Source organism: Megalopta genalis, chromosome 1, assembly GCF_051020955.1.
Source record: "Megalopta genalis isolate 19385.01 chromosome 1, iyMegGena1_principal, whole genome shotgun sequence".
Classification (NCBI taxonomy): domain Eukaryota; kingdom Metazoa; phylum Arthropoda; class Insecta; order Hymenoptera; family Halictidae; genus Megalopta; species Megalopta genalis.
Window position 1 is genome coordinate 17,119,986 of NC_135013.1, and position 27,915 is coordinate 17,147,900.

The 27,915-nt window shown below is 43.8% G+C and overlaps 1 protein-coding gene across 2 annotated transcripts in view; it reads left to right on the plus strand.

The window, feature by feature from the left end:
- The window catches only part of LOC117221963 (uncharacterized), a 44,063-nt gene that overhangs the window by 13,143 nt on the left and 3,005 nt on the right, over window positions 1-27,915 (plus strand). Inside the window, exons 1-5 of one of the 2 annotated variants that reach the window (XM_033473363.2) lie at window positions 10,778-11,075; window positions 16,931-17,039; window positions 25,168-25,500; window positions 25,872-26,104; window positions 27,312-27,635. In XM_033473363.2, coding sequence (XP_033329254.1) covers window positions 11,065-11,075; window positions 16,931-17,039; window positions 25,168-25,500; window positions 25,872-26,104; window positions 27,312-27,635 — 1,010 coding nt within the window. In that variant the 5' untranslated portion in view covers window positions 10,778-11,064. Of the gene's footprint in view, window positions 1-10,777; window positions 11,076-16,930; window positions 17,040-25,167; window positions 25,501-25,871; window positions 26,105-27,311; window positions 27,636-27,915 lie in introns of those variants that run through there. The other variant, XM_033473354.2, reaches the window with a different exon arrangement.

A 27,915-nucleotide genomic window follows, 5' to 3' on the forward strand; every position in this document is an offset into this window, starting at 1 on the left:
GAACTTCGCAAACCATTTCCGTGCCGTAGACTCGCCTATGACACCTTCTCCGTACACGTTGCAAATGTCCCGGGCTGCTTCGGCAGCTTTTTGGCCTCGATGAAAAGCGAAGAAGAGAAGCTGTCGAAAATGTCGCTTTTTACCTTCTGGATATTCCATTTCTAAGCCTCGAAAGTAATAAAAACTTAAATTACTCGAAAAGACGATTAGCACAGTTTTGTAGAGCAGAAAGAGCTCTATCGAATATATTTGTCAATCAGCAAAAAATCGTGGTAAAATAAAAGAAAATATAGAAACGCTACGAACTTATTCCCCAACCAAATAGTTTCGACGTGAATGGAGAGAAAAGAAAAATTGCAGCGGTGAGATTTGTAGGTGAATCGATTGAAAGGGGACACCCAGTGGGTCCGGGGTCAGCCACAGGAAGGGTGAGGCGGTTGTCCGAATATCCGCTATCTTTAGCTCCATTCTTTTCTCTGGGATAGCCTCGTGTCGGCTCGATACAAGGCTCGCAGGCGCACGAGTCAATGGTCACGCGTCGCGGACCACGTTGATTCGCCGATTCCGAACCGGTGGCCTGTGCCGCGCCGGTGGCATTATGTTCCTATTAAAGCCTCCACGAAAAAAAGAACCGGTGGTCGGCTGTCGCGATGGCCGCGAAATCCACGACGAGGGAACTGGGACGAGCGCACTTTCCTCGCCGAGAATTCTTCTATTCCCGCGGTCTCGTAACGAAACGTTCCCCGGTTGCGTTCTCTCGCTACCGCTAGCAAAAAATCCACGCAGACAAATATCCCGGTGGGAGCGGAACGGTCCACGGAATCGGAGCAGTAGGCTAAACGATCGAGGCGAGCCGGTGAAACGGACGTCTCTTCGACGTTTTATCGATCGCCACGGTTGGACACCGGTTGGTAAAAATAGTCGGCGATCTTTTTCCTCTCTCGCGTTCGCACTACGCTGCGTTTCTTCCGTAAATAAATTGAACTTTGCGCGATCGCCTCTCCGCACCGCCTAGATCCTATTTGTCGTCGCGTTGATCCCGTATTTCGAGCACAGAAAGAGAGAAAGAGAATTCGGCGACGTTTACCACGCACGCGATTATCGAGTTCATACAGAAATTCCGTCACGATCTCATCGTGGAGCGTTTGTTCAGAATCGCGAGCGACGGCTTGTTTTTAAGGAAAATCGAAGGCTAGGTAGGAAACCGACGCTACTCCGCTTTCGATTAGTTTATGGTAAGGTCAGGGATTCGCGTAGCTTCTCAAGACGTAGTTCCCGTCGAAAGATGAGCTTCTGATGATGCCTAGTATAAGTTAAAATTGAAGTACTCGATGGGACGCGTTATTTGACACAGCTAATTTCATTTCTTTAGCATACATGGCCAGGTGCCGTTTCAATTTTCTACAAAAATTCAGCATAATACTACTATTACAACTACTACTACTACTACTAATAATAATAATAATAGTAATAATGATAATAATAATAATAATAGGACAATAATAATAGTAATAGGATAATAATAAAAATTAAAATGAAAACAATATGAATACAATATACAAAGTAAACGCAAACTAAACATTTTATGTACTGATAACATTATATATTTGATTTAATAATAATAATATTGATAATGATAATAATAATAGGACAATAATAATAGTAATAGGATAATAATAAAAATGGAAATGGAAACAATATGAATACAATATACAAAGTAAACGCAAACTAAACATTTTATGTACTGATAACATTATATATTTGATTTAATAATAATAATAATGATAATGATAATAATAATAGGACAATAATAATAGTAATAGGATAATAATAAAAATGGAAATGGAAACAATATGAATACAATATACAAAGTAAACGCAAACTAAACATTTTATGTACTGATAACATTATATATTTGATTTAATAATAATAATAATGATAATGATAATAATAATAGGACAATAATAATAGTAATAGGATAATAATAAAAACGAAAATGAAAACAATATGAATACAATATACAATGTAAACACAATCTAAACATTTTACGTCCTGATAACATTATATAGTTGATTTTAAAATTCATTAAAATCATCAATGAAGAAGTCAATGGAGTTAATAGAAGTATTAGTCGAATTGAGAATCCTATTCAAAGAGTCAACGCAGAGAAAACGAGAGACACGAGAGAGAGAGAGAGAGAAATGAGTCACAAAAACTCGTTGGATTCTGGCAAAAGATCGCGGATTGCTAAAATTAATCAGTTTGGTAACACTTTTGGTTTGTTTACTCTTATATATGCTTCGACAATTGCTACATATGTTCAGAAAGTTCGAAACTCTTCAGCAAGCACTCAGCGTTTACCTCGGAACCGTCAACGAAGCAGTCACATTTTTCTATCCAGCCAAAATTGTCTGCCATGCTCCAGCATCCGCAGTGTCCACGAATGCATGAAGCAGAACACAATCAAACCGTTCGTACGTGTTCAACATTACCTCATTAAAGCAATGAATTTCTATCAGAGTTTCCGTGTTCATAAATATTTTACGACCTCTTGCGCATAAAGTGCTGGGGTGAAATGACGCGCGGAGAGGTTTGCCAGGAAATCCGTGAGAACGACTTGTCACGCATGCCGGCAAGCCGAATCGAATCCTGATCGGAGAGAACATCGAATGTTGTCTTGCCAAAAAGTCGATGCTATTTCTGGGTCACCGGTTTGCCCGTACTTTTACCGTTGACCGTGCGCGTCAGAATTTTCTGTATTCCGCTCGAACGGTTCCACCTTCCGCGTATAACCGTACGCTTCGCAGTACGAGATTGCAGATTTTCCATTTCGAGTCCGCGGCCGTGCAACTTGTAATTTCACAATTCGCGGACCGGTAATGGCGGACCTTTTAAACCGCGGAATGGACGCGATCGGAGACACAGGCGATTACAGGAGAAAGGGAGAGGCGTTTCGCCGCTAATGCTTAATTTCCAGGCCGCAGATTTTTCATGCATTCATTTAGCGCGAACGAGTCGAAGATGCAGTATACACTATAAAATCGTGGCAATAAGATCTATATACTGTTACATTTCGTTTAGCTGATCGAGCTTGCTGATCGAGGTATTAAAAACACCGTAAAACTAATGAAGAAATTATTGATCTCGACAGAGCCGTTTTTCCTTTCCTTCGCAATAAATGAACTGGTTACTCTATTTAGGAATCGAGTGGTCTCGACCGGAACACGTTCGCGACTTTTCAATGATTTCTAAGCAGTGGCCCAGAGAATCAGCTCCGGGAAAGTAAAAACGCCGGCAACGATCGGCAGGCTGCTATCAAGTTTCTCGAACAATGTTAATAACGATACACACGCGCTCGCACGTGTTCGCGATCCGGTATTTAATCCCGGCGGAGGAACACGATGGAATTCATTACGGCCGATAATTCGTACATTTTTCAAACACGAACTGTTCATCGACTGCCTCGCTACCGGCTGCCTGCTATTTTCAGGCGGATTTATTTATTTATCCCGTGCAGCGGCGCGCTAAATTCCGAAGACTTCATCGCTGGGGAACGTTCCCGCTAATGTTCGCACCGGGCTACCGGTTTATTGAACGCGTTAATCACGAATTTCGTCCGACAGAGAGAGAGAGAGAAGTTTCACCATATTTGCTCGAGAAACTGCCTACCTTACCACCCCTCGGAAAATAGTGTATCGTAATCGGTATGCACCACCTCGAATGCATCAGACTTTTTTAAACGTATCTATCAAAAGCGGTCTCCAAATCGGTCCAACGCTTTATTTTACCGAAATACTATTAATAGGTTTTTCTAGAACCGGGTTGTGTGTAAAAGAAGCTCGATAATTCTCTTTTAAATAATAATTTCATTAAAATGTTGTTAAATAAAATAACAATAACAATAATAAATAAAAATAATATAAATATATATATAATATAATATAAATTTATATATATATATATATATATATATATATATATATATATATATATATAATATATAAAATAAAAGTAATAAAAATAACAATAATAATAATTTATTGAATTTCAAATGAAACTATTGTCGTTTTTGAGACATCTTTTAACGTTAAGTTTAGTAAGCTTTGAAAGTGATATTTTTATTATAGTGTAAACTTGTACAGGGTGGCCACTGAATGACCGAATGATATAAAACAGACATAAGTTTCACGAACGCACGCTTTCTAAATTTTTCAGTGGCCACCCTGTACAAGTTTACATTATTTACATTCAAGTCCTAAGCATCGGACTTCGTCTATTTTTTCTTTTAATTTAATCTTAATTTTACTCGTTATTGGACATCACACGTGATCATATTAATCTCCAAGGGATGCTCCATAATCTATAAGAAAAGAAAAGAAAAAAGATTGAAAGTGAACAAGCTATTATTTATTCAACCGTCTTTTAAGTGAGACAACAGTTTCGAAAGTGATCTTTGACTTTCATCCGCGATCTTTGATCTGAAAAAAAGCTATTGGAAACTGTCGTTAGATAAAGTGTGTTAAGTGTACTAATCTTTCATACTTTCAGTCGAAACGAAAGTCTAGAATGAAGCGTACAAACTCATGCATGTGTAATTCGAAGTGTATATTTAACAAGAATAGACGAGAAATTCGTGGAAAATGTCTTCCCGAGCGTGCTCCGCTCTCCGTGAACTGGGTAGCAAGTATTCAGATATTCCCATTTTTGTAGATCTTACGATTGCTCTCGTGGCCCATAATTCCGACCAGTGGGAACCGCATAAACGTTCCGTAGCGGTCCGATACAATAGCTCGTCGAACGAACACGTTTCCTCGGAGAATCTCGCTTTCGCTGGATGCTTTTTAGAGACACGCGGGGTCGCGTAAACAAGCGTTTCTTCGTGAAAAGGGAAACGCGCGCGAGTAATAAATATTTTTGTCAACGAGCGCGACGCCCGGCCTCTCCTCTCGTAAATCAGCCCCCCGGCCCCCCGTCCATAGAGAAACTTGCATGTAAATCGGTTCGACGATTCCTCCTGCCGGCAACGATTCGTTCGTTCGCTCGCTCGTTCGTTCATTCGTTCGGCATTCAGTGGGCGTGCAAAGAGGATTTTCAGGCAACTTTCTAAGCCGTGTATCCCGGTGAAAGGGTTAATAACGCTGAATAACCGCGGCCGAAGGCGCGAACGACCGATCACAAAAGGGCTCGGCCTTTCCCCGTCGCCCCACCCTCCTGTTCCCTCCCCCGCACCCTTCCGTGTAGCCGCCATCCATCTCATTACCGCTTGAAAAGATCGGTCGATGGACGAGCACAAAAGGAACCGAAGACTCGTTTCCATTTCTCGGCCCGTTTTTTAGCCTGCAGGCTGGCGGACGAATGCACGATCCTGTGGGACACACCCTTCGACGGGCCTCTCGGCGTGCTTCACCAAATGCAACACAATGCTTGCTGCTACGAGAGATTATTTTTTATTTCGAGTAATCCGAGAACTTCGTTCCTCTTCCTTCAAATTAAAAAACTATTAGGCTGTGCGCATGCGAAGTGATTATGATGATGTTTACGATCTTTTACAACCTTATTGCAAGCGTCATATTTTGCCGAAAAGAATGTTTTCGAAGCCCTGAATTTTTCTCATTTATTTTGAGGCTTGTACAGGTATCGATTTTACGAATATCCGTGTAATTACTTTTGTAAGCGGAGTTTATTCGTTCAAAAAACCTGAATTTCTTTCAAAATGGCATTCATACGTTAAAAGCTTGTTGGGCAAAGTGTATCGAGGCAAACGGGTCATACTTTGATTAAATAAACATCTTTCGAAAACAGATATGAAGTTCTTACAATTCACTTAAAAATTCGATATTTCATATGCAACGAACTCGATATAAATTCTTCGGTTAAAGAGTTCTTTCGCGCTAGATTTCATGTCACATACCGTGGCCGCGCATCGAAATGTGTACGCGAGCAGTCACGAATAGCAAAGCGCAGCTTTCTAATGTCCATTTCTTTCGCCGACTGCTGCTTTTGTTAGCGATCTTAACGGTTCGCCGTACAGTTAAATTTTTGCCATCGGCGTTTATGCGCCTGAATTGAAAAATTCATTTCCCTAGCGGTACACACCGAGGCGGCGGCGAACGTGATTAGGATCCGCAAGACAAACGACGATCGCTATGATAAATCCTCTGACCTTTCGGTCTATATTTCATCGAATAATCGTTGCATGATCGAAGGAATTTTTATGCTCGTTGATTAGACAGGCTACGCAGTTGATGAACATTTTGACGGATTGCCTGCGAGAACGACGGTTCTTCGGAACGCGCGCCTCTCATTGTTCCTTTACGAAACGCGTTAATTAACTTGCCGCGACCTTTAACTAACAGGCCATTGTTGTCTTTTGGTGTTTTCGTTACTATGCCGTACGAAAACTATGGAACGTGATTTCATTGACCGTATAACGGGCGTCGGGCCTTGAAACGGCCGGGATGAAGCTACATTTCAGAAGGAAGTCACGTTCACGGTGAAGAATGTTCGCCACCGGGAGTTCTTTTATTACGGACTTTCATTTCGGGTGCACCTTGAATTCTTAATTCGCTTAATCACCTCTTTAGCGCACCTTATCGAGCCGCGGCGGGCGTACGGATGAGTAAAGGTGTAAGTCATTAAAGCACCTTGGCGTGTCCAAGGTATGACGACAGCGTTTTGGGCTCATTGCCGCCGATATTTGCTACTCGTAAAAAATACGAAGCCTCGGAAAATGTCTTTCGAGTTCAGGAAGGAACGTCGGGGACCACGAGAATAAGATGCAAGTCTGAAAAGGTGCAACGAAGATATAATCTGTGATTATATATATGATTATATATATATATAATATTAAAATATTATATTAATATAATAATATATATATAATATAATAATATAATATAATATATTAATAATAAATGTAATATTTTTATTAATATTATATTAATATTATATTTATTATTAATATATTATATTATATTAAGATAATTAATATATATATATGATTATATATATATATATATATATATATATATATATATATAATTCGTTATTTTATAATTCGCGCAGATACCGAACCGGCGCTGTTACAATATAATCAAGGAAGCCTCGTTAACAGCCGCGAATGATGGATCGCAGAAAGACGAGCAACATGTTTATGAAATATTGATGCGTGCGAACGTGTAACCTCAAAGTAACGCAATAGTTTTATTTTGCCCGGAGAGGCATGTGTGCGACGGAACTCGTTTCCACGCTGACAACATTTTCTATCGCGTGATTAAGAACGGTTCACGTGTAAGACGGATGGAAGAGCGTTCTCTATATCAGTTGTTAAATATTTTCCGCCGCTCCGATCCGGGGGACGAGATAACAGCGCGAAATAGGTTCGATCTTCCGCGCCTACTTTCCTTCTACGCTACAAATCCTTCCAATGAGGCCAACATGACCGAAACGAGCGCCTCGAAGAGTTTACTATACTTCACCAAAGTATCGAAGAGCTAATACTTGTTCTCTTACCTGTCGGCTATCCCTGTCTCTTACTTGTCGCGGCCTGTGCTTCCCATTTTTTATTTACCATTCGCCGGATTAAGTTGACTCTCTTCTCGATTTGATCGAGAAAGACATAACACTTGAACATCTTTTCTTTTTAGCAACAGAACAAAATTAATTCATGAACAAATTCAATTGTTCGATCGTTCTCCTAGCATGCGCCATCGATACATTCGAGTACACTGTTAAATTAATAGTACACATTAAATACACTATTTTATTCTGTAAACCATCGCACAACATACGGATCTCAAAGTTGAATTAACATAACCGACAGGAAGTCTAAAACCATCGCTTCAGGATATTGTACGTTAATCACTTGACTAACTTTCATAAGCGATAATATTTCCTCTCGCGCGAATTTTATTTTATTCTTTCCCACGTGTTACCTTCTCTTGTGCTAAATGGGTTTTCCCGTGAATGAAAGAATAAAATAAATGAAATTCGGAATCTGCTAAATAACAATTTATAGCCCTCTTAATTTAATCAAGAATGTTTGGCCTAACACAGGAATTTTTCTTACCGATAGGATAACACTCGTAATCTTCGTTACACTTCGAAATCGGGTAAATGGTGACTCAAAATTTTCTCAATTATTCATGCAGCGCTTCATGATAAGCGATAATATTTCCTCTCGCACGAATTTTATTTTATTGTTTCCAACGTGTTACCTTCTCTTGTACTAAATGGGTTTTTCCGTGAATGAAAGAATAAGATAAATGAAATTCGGAATCTGCTAAATAACAATTTATAGTCCTCTTAATTTAATCAAGAATGTTTGGCCTTCTTACTGATAATAGCATAACACTCGTACACCTCGAATTTATAAACAAATTCGAAATCGGATAAATGATGACTCAAAATTTTCTCCATTATTCAGGCAGCGCTTCATGATTGATTTCAAACGAGATCCCTGATACCAATCGCGAGGAAAATCAGTCTAAGGGCGAAACGATAAATCACCCCATTCAATGTCACCCCGGAAGCCGGCGGAAGTGCTACCCCATGACCCAGTTCATCCCAGGGAAGATCAATCGGCGTTCAGAATCAGAACTAGTCCACATCCGATCGATGAATCATGCACGTCCGCTTTCGAGGCGGACTCGATCGGGGCCATCTCGAATTTGAATAAAGTTTTGCGATCGGATCCGGAGCAGCGGACACGCTCGATCGACACGGTTGCGGCGCGCACTCGTCCGGATCGAGGAACTCGGTGATATTTTGTCAAAAAAGATCAACTTTCTCGCACAGACATCTATCGCATCTATGCCGCTTCCCAAATGTCCATCAACGTCTCGAAAATCCGGACACGCTATTTCGTTTCGAACATTTATTTCGCTCACGTCGAACAATTTTTTCGATCGTCTCTGAAGAAAGTGCGATGTTCGTACGTTGTTTGTCCGTAAGAATGAAATCATGCACTAAAAATATTGATACTCTGAGACGGGAGAGATCGCAGAAATGGGAGACGGAATCATTCGGCTGGATCTAAAAATGAATTTTAAACATACAAAAAGATCAAAAGAGTCACGCGCGGTGTTTATTCTTTTATTTCATGGGATTTTCGAGGCCGATGGCATGACAGTTCAAAAATGTTCCATGATATAATAATTGATTACTGCATGATTAGCTGCAATCGAACCATCTTAACGTTAAAATCTACCGAGTCGATCAAGATAACAGGTTACACATTTTTTATTTTGAAGTTGCCGATATTATAGAGACTATTTTCAATACCTTAAGCAAGCTTAAAGGTATCTTAGCTTATTATCAAAATGGCGGAAAATCTGTCATCGTTTTGAAGCAATAAAACACCAGTTACATTTGGTTTAACGTTAAATGTATAGAGTGTTGTCTCCCTTACTGACGTTCAGATTGTCTACTAAAATGGATAATTTGGGAAGGGGTGATACGATTATTCGAGCCTTGCGACTCGTTTTTATAATTATGGACAATTTATAACTATACAAATAAACCGTAAGGCTCTCCCCAAATTGTCCATTTTTCTGCGCAATCTGGGCGTCAATTAGAGAGACATTACTATAGTAGATTCTGATTATACGGACCTCCGTTTAATCGAAACAGCTATTTATTTCGAACAAGACTCGAGGAACAGAATCTGATCGAATAGTCCTGGTCCTCTTCACTTAAGGCTACCGTCAAAATGGCCGGTCTCACATTTTTCGTTTTAAAATCATCGAAATCACGAATACTTTTTCACAGCAATTGATTGAATAAATATCTTAATTTGACTCAATATGATAAAAATGGCTCAGAGTGTAGGTAAATTCAGTGTCATCATTCTCGCAAAGCAACAGACGTCAATCGTTTTTATTGGATTGGGGAATAAGTTCGTAGCGTTTTTATTTGAAGGCGATTTTGTTCGTTGTTTTCGTTAAGCTCGCGAGGCACACAGGCTCCCAATTTTTCGGTAAATCCCATTGAATGAAGACGATTGAGAATCGTTTTATGATCGCAGTTCATTTTTTCGGCCAATTCACGACTCGTTTGGTGACCGTACTCCTTCAAAAGTGCTTTGAGGCGCTCTTCGTCGAATTCAGAAGGTCTTCCGCTGCGTGGCGTGTCGTCGACGTCAAAATCGCCATTTTTGAACTTCGCAAACCATTTCCGCGCTGTAGACTCGCCTATGACACCTTCTCCGTATACGTTGCAAATGTCCCGGGCTGCTTCAGCAGCTTTTTGGCCTCGATGAAAAGCGAAGAAGAGAAGCTGTCGAAAATGTTGCTTTTTACCTTCTGGATATTCCGTTTCTAAGCCTCGAAAGTAATAAAAAACTTAAATTACTCAAAAAGACGATTAGCACAGTTTTGTAGAGCAGAAAGAGCTCTATCGAATGAACATTATACACTTTGTCAAACAGCAAATAATAGTTCTCGATAAGTTTAATTCGGACCACAGGGCGCTACTCCTACTAGAATCGCGTATGACCTACACACGTTCGCTTCTTCCATGTACGCTACGCTGCATAGCGATGCGTCGTCATCTGCTCGGAAGTGGCCGCCTCCCGCGGATTAAAAGTTACATAAAAAAGTGATGAAATGTTTTCGATCCGGACCGCGTCGCAGCTATCGATTGCAAGCGTGTCGCAGTCAGCCGGATCCGTCACCTTCGCGAACGCGCTGGAATTACATCGGACAGGTTCTGCCTACGGTGAGGATGCTGGGAAAACTGGGTCCGGGAGGGTGCGCCGGGCTTCAGAAGCCACGGTAAGGACATAGTCGGCCGGAAGCCTCTCGAGGGATCGATTCGTGGATCGGCTCGCGCGGATCGGCTCGTGGATCTCTTTGCCGCGCGCGTCTTTGGGATCGTGAAAGCGAAAGTTCCGAGAGCCGGAGAACGGGCACTGGCGTGCACGAGTGCGAGCCGGGTCGAAGAGAAAAAGAGGCGGAGAGAGGAAGTTTCGGGGACTGAGAGGGCCCCGAGGAGAACGTCCGGCACCGGAGAAATCGACCAGAGAGAGGATCCGAGCGCAGAACAGGCGGAGAGGAGCTGGCCACCATGACCGAAAGGTCGGCTCTCGTTACTTTTCAAGCTCGTTCTACCTTCTACCTCGCCTGGATTCCATTCCGTGGGACCCAGCCGCGTTTCCGGTTTCCAAACAGCAGATTATCATCCTGGGACCGCGAGGTGGCTCGTAGGCAAATGACGCCGGCAATCTTGCGCCCAGTGAGAACACAGATTTGTTTTCGGGATTGTTCTTGGCGCCGACGATTCGCGGGGTGCTCGATGCCGATCCCGTGTATGCTAATTTACCGCGTGGTAATTAAGAGAGAGAACGTGTCTCGCCTTCGTGAAACTACTTTGCGAAATTTATCTTATTTTGTTGAACGACGGCTTGGGAAAACTCGATGCAGTCGTTAGTCATTTAATATTCAATGGTGGGTATTATAAATAACAAAATATATACTCGCCGTGGGAAGTATGTTGACCGCTTTTCAAACACAATAACTTTTTCTAAAGTCAAATGACTTGATTTTTTTCTTTTGTTTTTAGATGTTTGGCCGACTATTTTGCTAGGAAATAAGTAAAAAAATATTTGTTTAGGTTGCAATCGGTTGGTATGATAAATAAATTAAGAAATGGTGTTTTTTCAACTTTTTTTATCTGTATTTTTATCTAATAAAAATTTTAAAAATGCGTTCGGTAACTTATATGTGTATTTTTAAAATTAATCAAAATCGAAAATTTAATTGATATAAGCTGTAAAGAATTAAAGATAACGAGAATCACAGTTTTGTCCCGATTTTTGACACTTTCGAGCAATTATTATCAGAAATCTGCAGTTTATTAGATCTTGTAACGCCTGTAGCTTTACTCTGTGTTAATCAATTTTGGTAAAATTTTCAGCATTGCGTATAAGTTACCGAAATCAACAAAACGTATGTTTTAAATTTTCGTTATAGGCTCGGATAAAAAAAAGTTAGAGCAACGCCATTTCTTCATTCGTTCTTCAATTTGTTTACTCATTCTCTCGCAACCTAGTCGGACTAACATCCCAAAAAGATTCAAGTCATTTGAACCAATTTTAGAAAAGTTATTCCGTTTGAAAAGCTGTCGACTTATTTCCCGCAGCGAGTTTATAATGTATGCAATAACTTCTTTAAAATTGCACCTCATGACTTGGATATGTTTGGGATGTTAGGTCGACTAGTTTGTTAGAGAATGAGTAAACAAAAATTTGTAGACTGCGGATTCCATTCATTTGTAATAAAAATGGATAGGTGAAATTTGAGGAATATTAATATATTATATTAATATTACAAGAGTTTAAGGACATGTACGCATTATTTTCATCTCACTGAAATTATTAAGAAATTCCTGTTTAACTGGTTTAACTCGTGTATATTGCAATTGAAAAAGATCACTTTTATTCTGCATACAGATCCGCTGTCTTCTAATATGCATACTGAAAATTTCATTGAAATCGATTGACATTACTATGAGCTGTTAACATTTAAGATTCGTGAATAATAGCAATTTTCGACGAATTTCGACCAAAAGTATGGTAATTTTATATCTTTCGGTTGCTATAACTTTACCATGCGTCAACTGATTTCCATGAAATTTTCAACATGTTTACAAGTTACCAAAATCTACAAAAACGCATTTTTTAGATTTTCGTTATAACCCCAGACAGAAAAGTTGAAATAACATAATTTTTTCATTTTCTTATCATTTCAAGCACACAATTGTAGCGTAGAAGAAATTTTGTTTACTCATTATTGGGGTTATGGCTTGGATTATTTCTCAAATGAATACGATATTAATTATTTTTCTTAAAAGTTTCATTTTTACTTTTATTTGAGAGAAGGATATGAGAAGAATATGTACGAAATGACTGAGCGACCAAATTCAACTAACTGAAAATCGCCTGCTTATAGATCGCCTATAGATCTATAGATCCTATAGACCTGCTTATAGAGCCTTATAGATCGCCTGCTCGCCTTTTTGGTGTGGTCTTCTCCATCAATCAAAGACACCATTCACCGCCATTCATCGCGTTTTACATTGTATACGCGATACTGGGATCACTAACAGTCGAAGCACGATGTGCTGTAACGATACCGGACACGGAATTATTTAAATTAAAATATCATTTACGGACTTTGTTCATCTTCACTGTACACCTTGCATAAAAATTGTATATGGTACACATGAGGCGTCATGCATACCAGAAAATTAAAACGGCTGTCACGGTTAAACTACATATTATTTCGGGTCCGAAAAATTAGTAAATATTCTTCAGACGTTCTAAAGTAAAGGTGAACAGCGTTTTTCTTAAAAATATCACTGTTACGTAGTAAAAAAAATTCCGGAAAGTTCACGCTTCGTGACTTGTTCAATACTTCGAACGCGGCTCGAGTCCGTCCCGACCTTCTGTCAAAGCCTCGTGCTGCGGACTCTCTCGCGGACTCTCTCTCTCTCTCTCTCTCTCTCTCTCTCTCTCTCTCTCTCTCTCTCTCTCTCTTTCGCACCGTCACCTCTCATTGGCTAGTGTTTTTCGTTAATAACTTGTAAACGAAGTCGCAGATCGCATTTTCGTAAAGGAAAAAGTTACCTCAAATGACCTCAGCTACCCCTCATTTTCGGCTGTTAACACTTTATCGTCCGGTCGTGGTTGAGGCTGCCACTCAGTAAGGACTGGCTTAGTCGCGCGCGCATTTGCTCCCAGTACCGGCTAAATTTTCGCTATTCATTGTGTTGTGCTTATTCCTTTAAAAATAATAATAAATAATAATATAATTATTATAATTATAATTCATAAGGATATGGGGAGGTCAGCATACAGGAGGTCAGCTACTAACAAAACAGTAAAGAAGCGAAAACCGTCGATAGCTAAAAGTCGATTAATAGGCTATCGGTCGATAAGCATTGGCAATCGAAAAGCCGATAAATAGGCTAGCGGTCTCTCTCGATAAAGTGTTATAATAATTGTGGAACACCCTGTATAATATACAGTTTACATTACCATCGGTGCGCGCTGACGGAACCGGCGGAAATGTAATTTTTGTCCGAGGCTAAAGTTTCTTTTTCAACACTCATTCTCTAACCAACCTACTGGGTCGAACATCTCAGAATGATTCAAGTCGCTGTACAAATATAATATTATATCCGCGACATCGAAAGCGGCGATCGAGGGTTTTTCAACTGGGCGGTGCAGCGTTATTGGATAATTGATAGCTGTCCGCGTGGCCGTTTAATTAAACCGTTTCGAAAGCTGCGAATAACTCGGGCTGGAAACTGCGTGCGTCGGGATTCTCAAAGCTTCATCCGCCGAACCCTCGATTATCTGTGCAATCACCTCTGCCGCGACGCCGCAGAGGAACATTACTCGCGATGATCATTTTCTTGCGGACATAATCTCGGTCCGTTTCACCTTTCTTGCAATAGCAATCGTCAAATTGTTTCCTCTTTATCGTGTTTCGCCGTGGCTCGAACGTGTCTCGCGTTTCTGGCCGAAGAAATTGCTCGCGGTTCGTCCGCGGACGAATACGCGCGCGTTTACGGCACCCGTGAATTATTGTATCGACGCGCGATAACGACATGTGTAAGATTTATTTTTAAGCTTAATATACGATACGTCGATCCATGCGCGCGGGAGGAGAAATATAAAGTTTCGGATGTTATCAGGTGCATGCGCGTTTCGATCCCAGGCTGAAAGTGGGAAAAATGACTGCAGCCTGCTATACTAACTGCGCCTACGACTCGAATATCTCGATCGCCATTACTGTACACTGGCAACCTTCTGCAGAATAAATAATCTTATCTTATCGTCGTCGAGTGTCCCGTCTATGGGTGTTACCGCTCGGTTGCCAAAAACGTTTCAAGGCCGTTACGCAACCTGCGGTCCTTGACTCCTCGAGCGTAAACATTTTCGCCGCAGGCGTTCAGGACGTAATGTCCACTTTCAATGCCACCTAATCGACGGATTAGACACGTTGTATAGTGGACATTCTTCCGCAACAAGAATTTGCTCGATTCGAACGTGAACACATTCCATTGCAACGTGCACAAAAAGAAAAGAACAACCTCAATGTCAAGAACAATAAACACGTATCGAATAACGTTCCGTCGTGAGTAATCTGGATATAAAAGTAGCAATAGCGATCGCTGCGGAATTTGTGCGATTACAGCGGATTCCGACGTGCAGAACGCTGCGGACGAGCAACGACAGCACATTCGTTCAACATTTTCATGCGACAATGTTTAACCAGTTAGCTGTGTTCGACGAGTATACTCGTCATGGAGAAATGGCAATATTTTGTGACACGACGAGTATACTCGTCGCGCGTAAGAAGTAGTGACCATTGGCTATTTGAATTGTAATTTTAAGGAAGACAAAAACATATTCTCAAATTTCAAGATGTTCGGAATATTTCGAGGCCAATCCTGCACAAAGTTGTTTACACTGTTATAAAAATAAAATTAGAAAAGAATCACGGTATTGGTGTTCGACGTGCAAAATGCCATTATACAGGATGTCCCAAAAATGTCTCGCAATCCGGAAATGACGGGTTCCTCGGATCATTTGAAGCAACTTCTTCCTTTACAAAAATTTTCTCCGAGGCACCGTTAACGAGTTATTAACGATAAAACAGTGACCAATAAGAATCGAGTACGGCTGACGCGAGGCGGCCCAGCCAACCAGCGCACGAAGCCCAGTTCCGCTCGGTCGCCTCGCGCCAGCTGAGCTCGCCTATCATTGGTCACTGTTTTTCGTTAATAACTCGTTAACGGTGCCTCGGAGAAAATTTTTGTAAAGGAAGAAGCTGCTTCAAATGATCCGAGGAACCCGCCACTTTCGGATTGCGAGACATTTTTGGGACACCCTCTATATTGTTCCTTGCTTTGCTAAATACCACTCTCTCTACAGCAGCAATTTGAATTTTTATCTTTTATAAGTATTCGATTATTCCTGGGTTATTCGTTTATTATGTATATGGTATATGTTAACGTCAAGAGAACAAGTAAATATTAGTAATAAAATTGTTAATTTTATCAAATAAAACCGTCTTTTCGATCCAATATTTTAACTGCGACACTTACATTGTGTTCGACGAGTATACTCGTCGTCGCTTGATTCTCGCGACACATATAGATGCGCGCTCTGAAATGGAGGCGCCACAGCTAACTGGTTAAATATATACAGGCAAATTCAGTTGCAATGCAACGTAACGATTCGACTGTCGATCTTTATGCGGAATCAGAATTTTGCGCAGGAATTTTATGTAAAACTTTCGCGTATTTCTGATACGGTTTTAATCAGTTGATAATAACTTATCTCGAAGTTCTTCGATTCATCTAAATCTGTCTTCCGTTTTAAACGGCATCTGATCACGTCTGCCACAAATGCATCGAATCCGCGGTTAATATTCGTCGAACGGCAGAACAAAATTGTAAATATCGTTGAATTTAAATTCGAACATTTCCTCGTGTTTCAACGATGAAAAAGTATCAAAAATGCATAGAGATCCGATATCGACGGGAGAAAGCCCTCGAAGCTTCGCCGTGCAAAGTTTCCAGCGTTGAAGAGTTCACAAAGATCGTCGTGTTCTCATCGTGTCGGAACTTTTCATCGTGCCGATGCACTGGCACAAAGACCCTCGGATCGTGCAAATAGCTTTTTTTTCCCCCTCGAGAGCATGACTCCGGGGAAGAAAAAGCGACCGTCGGTTCCCATAAAACTCGTTCGATCGGTTTCCGGGTCCGCGTCCTTTGCGCTCGAACACGCTCCGGGGCTGATTGGATGTCCGCGGAGCGGAGCGGATCGAAGAGCAAAGCGGAGCCACGCGGCCGAAAATTCTCCGCGCAGCTTCGATCAAGAGGTGGTTGACATTCGACGTGTCGTGTTTTCTGTTCGCAGGTTCGTGTTGTTCAAGCGCCACTACGACAAATACGTCGCCCTGGCCGCAAAGTACGAGGAAGCGAAGGGGATCGCGTACTACCTGGAAGAACGGTATCACGAAGTCAAGGTACGTGGAAAACGGATTACCGATCTTCGCCGGCCGGAGCGGAAGCCTCGTAAATAAAGGCTGGCCGCGCTAATTGCGCGGAGACAGCGATCGGGGCGCAATCTAATCGCCGTATCGCGCGATTCCCGTAACACTCGAAATACACACTTATTTCAATCGGATTCGTTCCGGGAACGCGCCAATCCGCGAGTTAATTATTTCACGCGATCACCGACAGTCCTGTCCGTTTCTATTCGCTTAATTCGCCGGCGTTTGCTCGACCGATTCTTAAATAAGGTAAAACGGTTTCTCGGAATATCATTGGATGATCGTTTCAAAATTTTCACAGCCTCTCGCAGGCGATACCGATTGCCAAAGATAGCTTACAAATAGATAACATCGTCTACCGAACGAAAATTCGATGGAATTGGTCGGTTGAACGATTACGAAAAGTCTGAAACAATGGGTATTGCGCGGTGTCGGAGGCGCGAACATCCCATTAGCCAATGAAACGTGGCGGATTCGTTAGCCTGGGAAAGATCTTCGTTTCCTCTCTATTGCTCCGGATTACGTGTACGGTTAAAGTAGAATATGTCGCAAGATTAGACATCGGATACGTCGAAACGGAGGCACGTAAATGCTGAAACGCGACGAAGCCAAAAAAGCGACGTCGATCGTTGGCTGCGCTCTTGCGTTCCTTCTCTCTCTCTCTCTATTTCCCTCTCGCTTCCTCTTCGCAGAGAAAGACTGCGGCTGCCGCCGTTGCTGTAAACGTCGTCGATTTCGTAAACTCGGATAAAACGGTCGCCGAGACAATTATACGATGTACAAAGCTCCTGTCGGGCTATTTAGCGACGAGTCCGAAAGCGTTGGCAACGATCCTTGAGCCAAACTCGGACTTGGACCTCTGTGACCGCGACCGAACTGCGAAACTGGACTGCAACCGCGTTTTTCTCGAGGCTCGAGCTTTCGCGGGCCCGCTTGGAAAATCGAAATTCCACTGTTTCACGTTGAATTACGTCCATTCAGCGTGTCCCACAAACTCTGTTCGCTGAAATTGTACAACTCGGTCATGTGGAACGCGCCGTATATTCGATCGATGTTGCAAACGGGCCGTCGAGAAGATCTTTAAAAGAATCCCACCAGCTCGACAACAAATTAATTTAACGAATGCGATACGATCTTCGGGTCTCATTGAAGAACAATACGAAAGCAAACTCATGTCCGCTAGAAAGTTCCGATGATTTTCTGCACGTGATCGCAGACTCGCGACCGCGACAGTTTCCAAGATACTCGTCTGCGGCGTATGTACGTGTACCTGGCGCTGCACGTGACTCGCATTGTTTTTGGACGCTAATTGTCCGTATTCAACGTCCGCCGACGAACGTACCCTTTGAAAATCGCGACGAATGCAGAAACGCGCGCGGCGAGAAAACGCAACAGCGACGAACAATAGAGCGAAACGGCAGATAAAGCGTCGCAGACAATGGCAAGCCGCGGGATTAACGCGCGACGAATCCCGACCGGTTTTCGAGCGGCGGGGACCCTTTCGTTCCAATTCGGCGAAACCGGCTCCCAGAAATTCGCGCGAGTGCGCAAGTAATGGCGCAATTAATTCACGACGACGATTGCGGGGACGCGAGACGGCGCTTCCGCGATCTCGTTAGTTCGCGCGATCGTTATCCGCGGACTGCGTGCTTCGTTTCTTGACGGCCGCCCTCTGCTCCAGCACCCGCAAACTTAATATTATAATAGCGAAACCGAGCCGCGGTGTGATATTTCACCGATCGAGGTGAAAATGATTGGGTTTGGATGACGATCCAGGTGTTCGAAGTCACATTAGAGGCGAGGCTAAACGGATTTGACAGCGGTGCCCGAGACCCGTTCGAATTCGCTAATTAATTCATCGTCAATTAGCTCGATTAATCGTTACACCGCGGATCTTCGTGATCTAAATGCGAATCTACTTCCGACCGTTGCAAGAAAAGGCGAATCGGAACGGGAACGTACGTTGCTTCTGAGAATTATTTCAATTATTCGAAAGTAACACGACTTCTTTTGTACGCTTCCGACGTGTTTACCAGACTCGCAATGATGAAATCCGCAGTCCAGCGATCGGATACACTTCTAAACGGTGCTGTATACAATATGTTAACGCGTGTATCAGGGAATAAATCGCCGGCGGATCGTTCGTATTCTTGATTAATCGCGACCGCGTGATAAGTCATGGTCGAAGGATCATCCAATTAACTATGGTCCAATTTGATGGGTCGTCGCGGTAATTACATTAACGCGGCAGGCCTATTTTTAGCCGACCGTTAGGGTAGGGCTGCGGCTGGTTCACCGTTAATCGAGATAAGGGTTGAAAACTGCACGCGTCGCGGGCATGCATCGGCCCGTCGCGAGCACGCACCTTGATTTCATCGCTTTTCCAACGTGGTCGGCTCGCCGTCGATCGGAAGCTGCGCGACTCCAGAAGGAGAAATCTCCCTCCCACGCGCGCGCTAAATGTCTCGAGTGTTTTTCTGGGGCTTTCGCACGCTCTTCGCGGAGAAATTTGATAGCGATTCTGTTCCGTGGAAACGGAGGCCGCAAGCGCACGCTAACATGGTTAACCTAATCCAGATTAAACAAAGATTTGTTCGATGCATTCGATACCCCGCGTCAACTATAGAATTACTAGGGGAAATGCCGCCACCGCCGCCGCCGCTGCTAGGAACTCGCAAAAATTGGATTTCTCCTCTACTCTCATGCTCTATAATGGGTCTGGAAACTTAGCAAGAGAATCATAAACGCGTTAGAATCCGCGACGGGGGTCGTAGAGTCACGACAAAATTGTAAGGCACGTTAAACAGTTGCGAGGCTTATGGTAAAGGATTGATCCTCAAAAGGAAGCAGTTAAGACAGTTCATATTGTAACGAATAGAAGATAATTCTGCGAAGACAGGAATTAAGCGGTAATTCCTATATTTTATTACAAGTTATTAATTAGTCAACTATAGAATTACTAGGGGAAATGCCGCCACCGCCGCCGCCACTGTTAGGAACTTGCAAAAATCGGATTTCTTCTCTTCTCTCATGCTCTATAATGGGTCTGGAAACTTAGTAAGAGAATCAAAAACGCGTTAGAATCCGCGACGGGGATCGTAGGGTCACGACAAAATTGTAAGGCACGTTAAACAGTAGCGAGGCTTATGGTAATGGATTGATCCTCAAAAGGAGGCAGTTAAGACGGTTCATATTGTAATGAATAGAAGATAACTCTGCGAAGACAGGAGCTAAGTGGTAATTCCTGTATTTTATTACAGGTTATTAATGGGGACAATAGTATAGAGATGATTGCTAACGACGGCATAATCATTTATTATAATGGCAAACAAGAATCTACGTCTCGGAAGAAAAGAATAACATGCCGCACAGGAAACTGGGCTTACTTTCCGGTCGACCTAATATTATTTCACAACGGGTTGCGCAGTATTATACTCGGTAGCTTCAATGGGTATCCCCCAAGTTTCCCGTGTTTAACGACACGTCAATTACCATTCAGGTTAATCCTCGAGATCCTCCTTCCCAGGTATAGTGCTTCGAGTACTGTCTCAGTGTACTTGTCAATTCGAGTCGCCGAAATAAGGGATGAGTCACGGAGCGAGCGATACCTGATTTCTTGTATCAACAGTGTCCCTTTTCAATTTCTGTGAGTCTGACCTAAGAGCTTCCTTTTCGCAGTCATTGTAAACAGAGTAATGTCAACCTGACCGGCTACCTGGACAGGCGCCGTCTTCTTTTTGTTCCTCGTCGAGAAAAGATTTACCAAATTACTTTACAACTGTTTGCCTCTATTCGCATCTTCCAGTTCCACGACAATTGTTGTTATGCAATAATGTTGCCCGTCATAAAAGACAATCTTCAGTCTCATATTGCAGCTTTTCACTCTAAACCTACCGATTCGTTCAAACGATCGGTTTTACGTTTCGTGTTAGATTATTGAAATTATAAGGAAAAGAAATTAATATATCATCGTATATATATATGATAATTTTATTATTAATTTTATTTTATGATTTTAATATAATATTATTATATAATATTAATTAATATTATAAAAATATAATAGTTTATAAAATTATCATATATAGAGAGTATCCCAAAAATGTCTCGCAATCCGGAAATGAGGGATTCCTGAGGTAATTTCAAGTAACTTTTTCCTTAGCGAAAATGCAATCCGAGGCTTCGTTTACGAGTTATTAACGAAAAACCCCGACGAATCGGAGAGCGACTGCGGCCGATGCCGCGTCGCGCCGTCCAGCTGACGCAGCGGCAGTGGTCGCGAGGGCGGGGCGTCAGCGATCTCTCATCGGTCAGCGTTTTTCGTGAATAACTCATGAACGGTGCCTCGCAAAAAATGTTTGCAAAGGAAAAAGTTACTTCAAATGATCTCAGGGACCCCTCATTTCTCGGAAGTACCATAATTTTGGGACACTCTGTATATTATGTCATATATTATATCGTAAAAGAAATATTAGGGGGACCGGAAAGTTATGTCGTTTGTTTACATTAAATTCAAACAGATAAATTTTTAACTAGTTTTTATTTTCAATCAATGATGTAATCACTCTCATTATCAACAACCTTTTTTCATGTAGTATGCAAATTCTTAGTATGCAAAAATTAGTATGCAAAAAAAAAGGAATACTGACATGCGCAGAAACGACATCACTTTCCGGTCCCCCTAATACATATATCATAAAAAAATCAATGCTGCAAGGTCTAAATAAATTCAGTCTTTCCGTCGTCGTAAAGCAGCAGTTACTCTTAGCGCTCGGTAGGTTTAACGTTGAAAATGTTGTAGAATACCAGAGTCGTCCGTAAGCGATGGGCAAATCAGTTAGTAGCGAACTCGAGGGGGTCGCTTGTACGGGGCGAAGAAGCCTTTTCAGAAGGGACGCGTTGGACTCCTGGAGCCTTGTTCCTCGGCGAGGCACCGGTTTCCCCTTGGCCTTCCTCCGGCGGCCACTTGTACGTCTGCTTATCTGTCTCGAACCGCAGGATTTGCTCGCGGCCGGCAAAACCAGACCGTCGAGTCGGGAATCGCGGCTCTCAAGGGGGGAAAAAAAACTCAGGACAGACGAATCGGTTACGTTTCGTTACTCTGCTTTTCCTTCTGCGGTCTCGCGTCTTGTCTTTCGACGTGTCTCCGATCCCTACCCCTTTGTTCGCTCCCACTCTTTCTCTTCCTTTTTTCAACGTCGGAGACTTTCTTCGGTTTCCTGGCGGTCGTTTCCGTTCCGCCCGCGAAACTCTTCGCTGTCTGCTCCGATCCAGCCCGTGGATGGCGTTCATCAACCTCTCGAGGCTGGCTTACCCACCTAAGTTGACCTACAATGCGGCATCTAGCGCGGTGCTGCTTGAGACTCAAGTGGATTAAGGTGGATCCACACCTGGACCGATGCGAAACGATCGCCGAGACACCTTCGTGGACCGCGTTCGAACCGCGCTATCTCCCTTTGGGACGCGAGCCGATCGAAATTCTTCCGTAGCCGTCGATTCTTAGGGTTCCCCGCGTTTGCAACGAAAATAGGCGCGTGCTTCCTTCGGTACCAAAATTGTCGAAGGAAGAAACAAGCTCGACGGTGCGGGCAATCGGTGTGGACTCACCTTAATCAGGAGGCGCGGCACGCCGATTGATTCCTGGTCGTTTTGTTCGGAGCCGTGTTAACTCGAGCCAGACGCGGGCCGCCGTCGATGGGCATAGTCTGGGAGTCTAGGAGGATCGAACCGCTCAATGACGACCTGTTTGCGCACGCAGACTCGGCATCGCGGTGATTAATCGTAAATCGTTTACGCAATCCGACGTACAAGTTTCTCGCGATTCCGCGAGGACACTCGGCGATGACGCGTCGATTTTCTTGTTCATGATTTTCTTGATCAACCATTCGACAGGGCGTGAGATCATAAAGAGGCAGCAGACGCCTTTCGGCGTTTCGGGACCTGTTGCAAGAAAATCGGCGCACTCACGGTGTCCCAGATACTGCGCGCGTTACTTAACCGTCCCTAAACGTTTGTAATCGTGATCGTCGTGTTCGGAGGAGACACGATTCACGTAACTTTTCCCATCGAGGAGTCGAAATCGAATTTCTCGACACGGTTTTAAAAATCCGTGCTCGAATCGCCCGTCGGCTAGCCGCGGCGTGCGATCGACGAGTCGATCGCCATCCGATCAACCTGCACGGACGGCCGCAGACGCGATGACGCAAACCTGATTTAATTGCACGTTAGCCGCGCGCGTTTCGATCGGCACGGCGGCGGCGGCGGTGCGTACGGATGATTCATCGGGCAAAAATACGCGGACACGCTTACGCGATCCGCAAAACGCTTCCGAGAGGACCGCGCGGAACAATGGAATCCACGGTGGAACCGGCCGCGGCGGAGGCCTTTCTCGCATGCAAACATCCGAGCGCGCGCCGCGGCCGTTTCTTCCTCGGCGAGGAGAGCAGCAGACGCGGATGCATTTCGACGCAGCGGCCATGAAATTAGATGCAATGCTGGATACGCGTTCTCTACCATCCGCTTTTTTAATTGGGTCTATTAACTCGGTTAACTCGCGGCTCGGATCCGCTCGCGGCCAACCACGGTTGACAACCGTCGGCCGCTGATAACGACGCCGCGAGATTTTCGTGCCAGCTCTAGGATTACACGCCGAGGAAACCCGGCACCTCTCTATCTGTCTCGCGATATCTAATCGCGAATGATAAGCGCATGTTCGATTTTTCTACGAGCTTTCCTGTACCCAGACTCTTGGGAACGACGGTCAAATATTGCCAGGAATAATATTGAACGACGCGAAGGCGATCGCTGTGCCGGAAGTGAGCGGTGCACGCTCTTGTCCTTGGCGAAAGAGTTGTTGGGAATAGGAAACGTTCGATAACTTGGTGACGCGCTCGCTTTGCTGTATTGTATACTTGAACCTTTTAGGTACGGCTGAATTCTGCGCGAGGCTATTTCTCTGGACGGCAGAGTCTGATACTGTATAGTCTGTCCGTATATACAGGGTGTCCCAAAAATGTCTCGCAATCCGAAAGTGGCGGATTCCTCGGGCCATTTGAAGCAACTTTTTCCTTTACAAAAATGTTCTCCGAGGCACCGTTAACGAGTTATCAACGAAAAACAGTGACCAATGAGAGGCGAGCTCGGCTGGCGCGAGGCGATCGAGCCAATGAGCGGAACTGAGCTTCGCGCGCTGGTTGGCTGGGCCGCCTCGCGTCAGCCGTACTCGATTCTTATTGGTCACTGTTTTTCGTTAATAACTCGTTAACGGTGCCTCGGAGAACATTTTTGTAAAGGAAGAAGTTGCTTCAAATGATTCGAGGAACCCGCCATTTCCGGATTGCGGGACATTTTCGGGACACCCTGCAGACTGTTGTAAATCGATGCGAAGACAAAAGAAGTGTGAAACAATGCATATGAAGACGATTATTTGGTTCGAACGATGAGCGAGTGAGCTACTAGAGCAAGCCACTATAGTGGCGCGTCGTCCAGAGAGATGACATCCGCGAAAGCCGCTATAGTGGCGTGTCGTTCTGAAAGATGACATCCGCGAAAGCCACTACAGTGGCGCGTCGGGCCTAAAAGGTTAATTTAGAAATTTTCCGACGTCGTTGTTCCAGCAGAATGATGTTAACAAACGGTGTCGTTTTCAATTCGCGAACTAGACGAGGTCGTCCAAGAAAATGAAGTCATGCTCGTTACGAGGTCACGATGCAAATGGTACTCTTGTTAGACGATACGATTTAGGAACTGGGTCGTGTCTCGGCGACGTCTTTCGTTATCAGACTGCGGAAGCTTGCAAAGATTCGCATTATCGCGCGCACGTTCTTATAAACGGCTTGTGGAATCGTGGGGAAAATTGTTCTAACTTTCAAAAAAAATAAAAAAAAAACACCAAAGCCTACTGTTTGCCATTTGGAGAAAAATTATAGACCTTGCGGAATACGGGAGAAATATATAGAAATATATAGAAATATATAGAAATATATAGAAATATATAGAAATATATAGAAATATATAGAAATATATAGAATGCGGAATACAATGCGGGATTGTAACGGCAGTGAAAAACTTGATTTTCTGACGGTTCGATTTTTTATTGCAGGCCGAGAGGGACAAACTGGAGGAGAATCGACGCGCCTTGGAGAAGCGATTGGAGGGTTGCGAGTCGGAGCTTCGCGGCAAGGAGGACGAATTGTTTCTGCAGCTGGAGCGAAGCCTGCGACTCGAGGAAGAAGCCGAAAGAGCGAAGAGCGAACGAGACAGCTGCGTAGCGGCACGGGACCAGCTGGACAGACAGCGCGAGGTGGCTTTGCGTCGGCTGCAGATGCAACTGGCGCAGAACGAGATTACGAGGCAGACTCTCGAACGAGCACGACAGGATGTCGTCAGGCAGGCCACGGTGATTCGCGCCGAGCGGGATGCTCTTGAGAGAGAGGTGAAAATAAGGCCGCTGTTTTCGATAAACGACCGGCCACAGCCTTTATCGAGATCGATTAGCTATGAATGCTTCTACTTAATCGCGCTTTGTCCGGCACATTGTGATCCCATCCTCATCCCCAAGCCCCACTAGCTCGTGTGCTTAAACTGCCGCTAAAGTAACGACCAGTTTGCGAATTATCATGCGAATCTCAAGGCACTGAAACATGTAACGATATCGCAACTTGTTCCCTGGTTAAATATCCTTCGGGAACGTCGGTGCGACTGCATAGAGGTCCGCGGATTCTTGTGCCCTATAGCTTATTTCTTGAAAAGTTGAAAGGCTTTATGTTTGTCTGGAGTAATGAGTTTGTCGTTTTCTATTTTTAGAACGAAGTGCTGAAGGAGAAACTACGTGTGGAGCAGGGCGAATTAGGAGAAGAGAGACGCAGAAGGGAGGAAGGTGTCGCAGCCCTGACCCGGGAGGCGATCACGCTGAGACACGCTGCAAGGCATCTGCGAGCAGCGACTCTTCACGCCACGTCGTGCCGCCGTCGTCGCCGGTGTTCCGTTTGTTTGTACGCGCGTCGCACTTTCGCAGAGATTGATGACTATCGCGACGAGTAGGTTCCTTCATCCTTTTCTCGGTTCCCCGGTACCGCGCGACGCTTCTAGAGTCCTCTGCGTGCAAATATGCGACTTGACCCTAGACTGGCACATCGCGGAAAATGTTAGAAAAGATTGAAGAGCCAGCAAGCGGATTCGGTAATTTTTTGGAACGTTAACTTCACATCTTTTCGGCTGTACACACCCGTAACACGGCGCATAATCATAAAGCACCTTGTTAACCTTTTGAGCTCTGAATACTCCTGGCCGAAACGGTTCGTAGGGACGGAGCGCGGCTATCGCTGACCATCGCTGGGGGCGGAATACTTTTTTGCCACACCGAAGTGACCATTCAAGGCGCAAACAGTAATAAATTATAGCGATTCTTTTGCAGAAGGTTAAATAATTGATCTTCCGATTCAATGTCCGATGATAGTGATTCGCTATATTCTATTTCACTGTCGTCCCTTGTGAAATATTCCTCAAGATTTGACATTTTGTAGGGTGTCACGAATAAAAAAAAATAATCGAACAAGTTATATTCCGCACTATCGTTGTTGACGCGAGCGAGACCGTGAGGTTCTTACATTCGCAAGACGATACTGCTGACCGAGTCGTTTCGAGTGCTTCGAGTCGCGAAAAGGTGACAGTGCAGGTAATTATTTTGAAATCTAATTGGTTAGAGAGTGGGATATCAAATGGGATTTCCGTTTCGGAAATTCCCGGGGATTTTTATGACCCTAATATCGCCCAACCGCTACCTAAGGAAGGCAAATTATTAACGAGTGCCCCTGTATTAATTTTACACGAAAATAACTGCGTATCGATTGAAAAAATCGACAAACGCATATATGCGCCCTTAGTCCAGGCCGATGACTTAGAGAAAACACATAAATGCGGCCTTAGGCTACACGGATGACTTTCGCCAAACGCATATATGCGTACATAGAGCTCTAAGGGTTAACAAACAGAATGTCAAGCCCAACCCTCTGGTTTTTCTAGCTTCGGCAAAATGGCCGCAGAGAGATCGTAATTGCAACGTGTTACGGGAAACAGGCGCATTATGAAAGCCAACGAAACGTAGGAATTGATGTTGCGCTCCTATAATTGTTAATAAATTGCCACGTAGAACTTCAGAAGCGATCCAACCGGAGAACAGTTTTAGTTATTGTACACGAGTACCGGTCTGAGCTAAAAGTGAAATGAATCCTTCGAACGTTTCAGCGGCAATCTTTTCAAGTGCCTTCAAGCGCCGCTGCACGATTTGCGCACCTGGTTGCGACCCAGCGCGACGCCGACATCGACAACGTCAACGTCGCGTGTACAGAGGACCAATTCGCCGTTGGCCGACAGAGAAATAAGCTTCATCGACGATTCCAGCGTGGACAGCAGCGCGGTTGGCAGCAACCGCAGCAGTAGCAGCACAACCAGCAGCAACAGTGCTTCGGACGACGAAGCGTACCCCAGCACACCGGTCGCTGAAATCTCGCTGTCGTCGGCCAACTCTAGCGCTCCAGCCACGGCTAGAGCCTTCTCGTCCGATTCAGGGTTCGTGATCTCGATCCCTTCCGTCTACAATATATTATTTCCCTCGTACTGTACACAGCGAATCGCCTAACGCGACAAGGCAATATCACCTGCACGGATAAAAGAGAGTTAACCCTTTCGGTAAGAGCGCGTTGTCCGCCGTGACGCTCCCACTGTACGGGGTGCCGCGCCGAAAATGCGCACATAACGCAGGGTCAGTCCACTTTTGTACGAAGATTTTCTTAAGCGTTAAGTAATGACTGTGCTTAATCCGTTTCTAAATCTTTCTTTAAATGTTTCC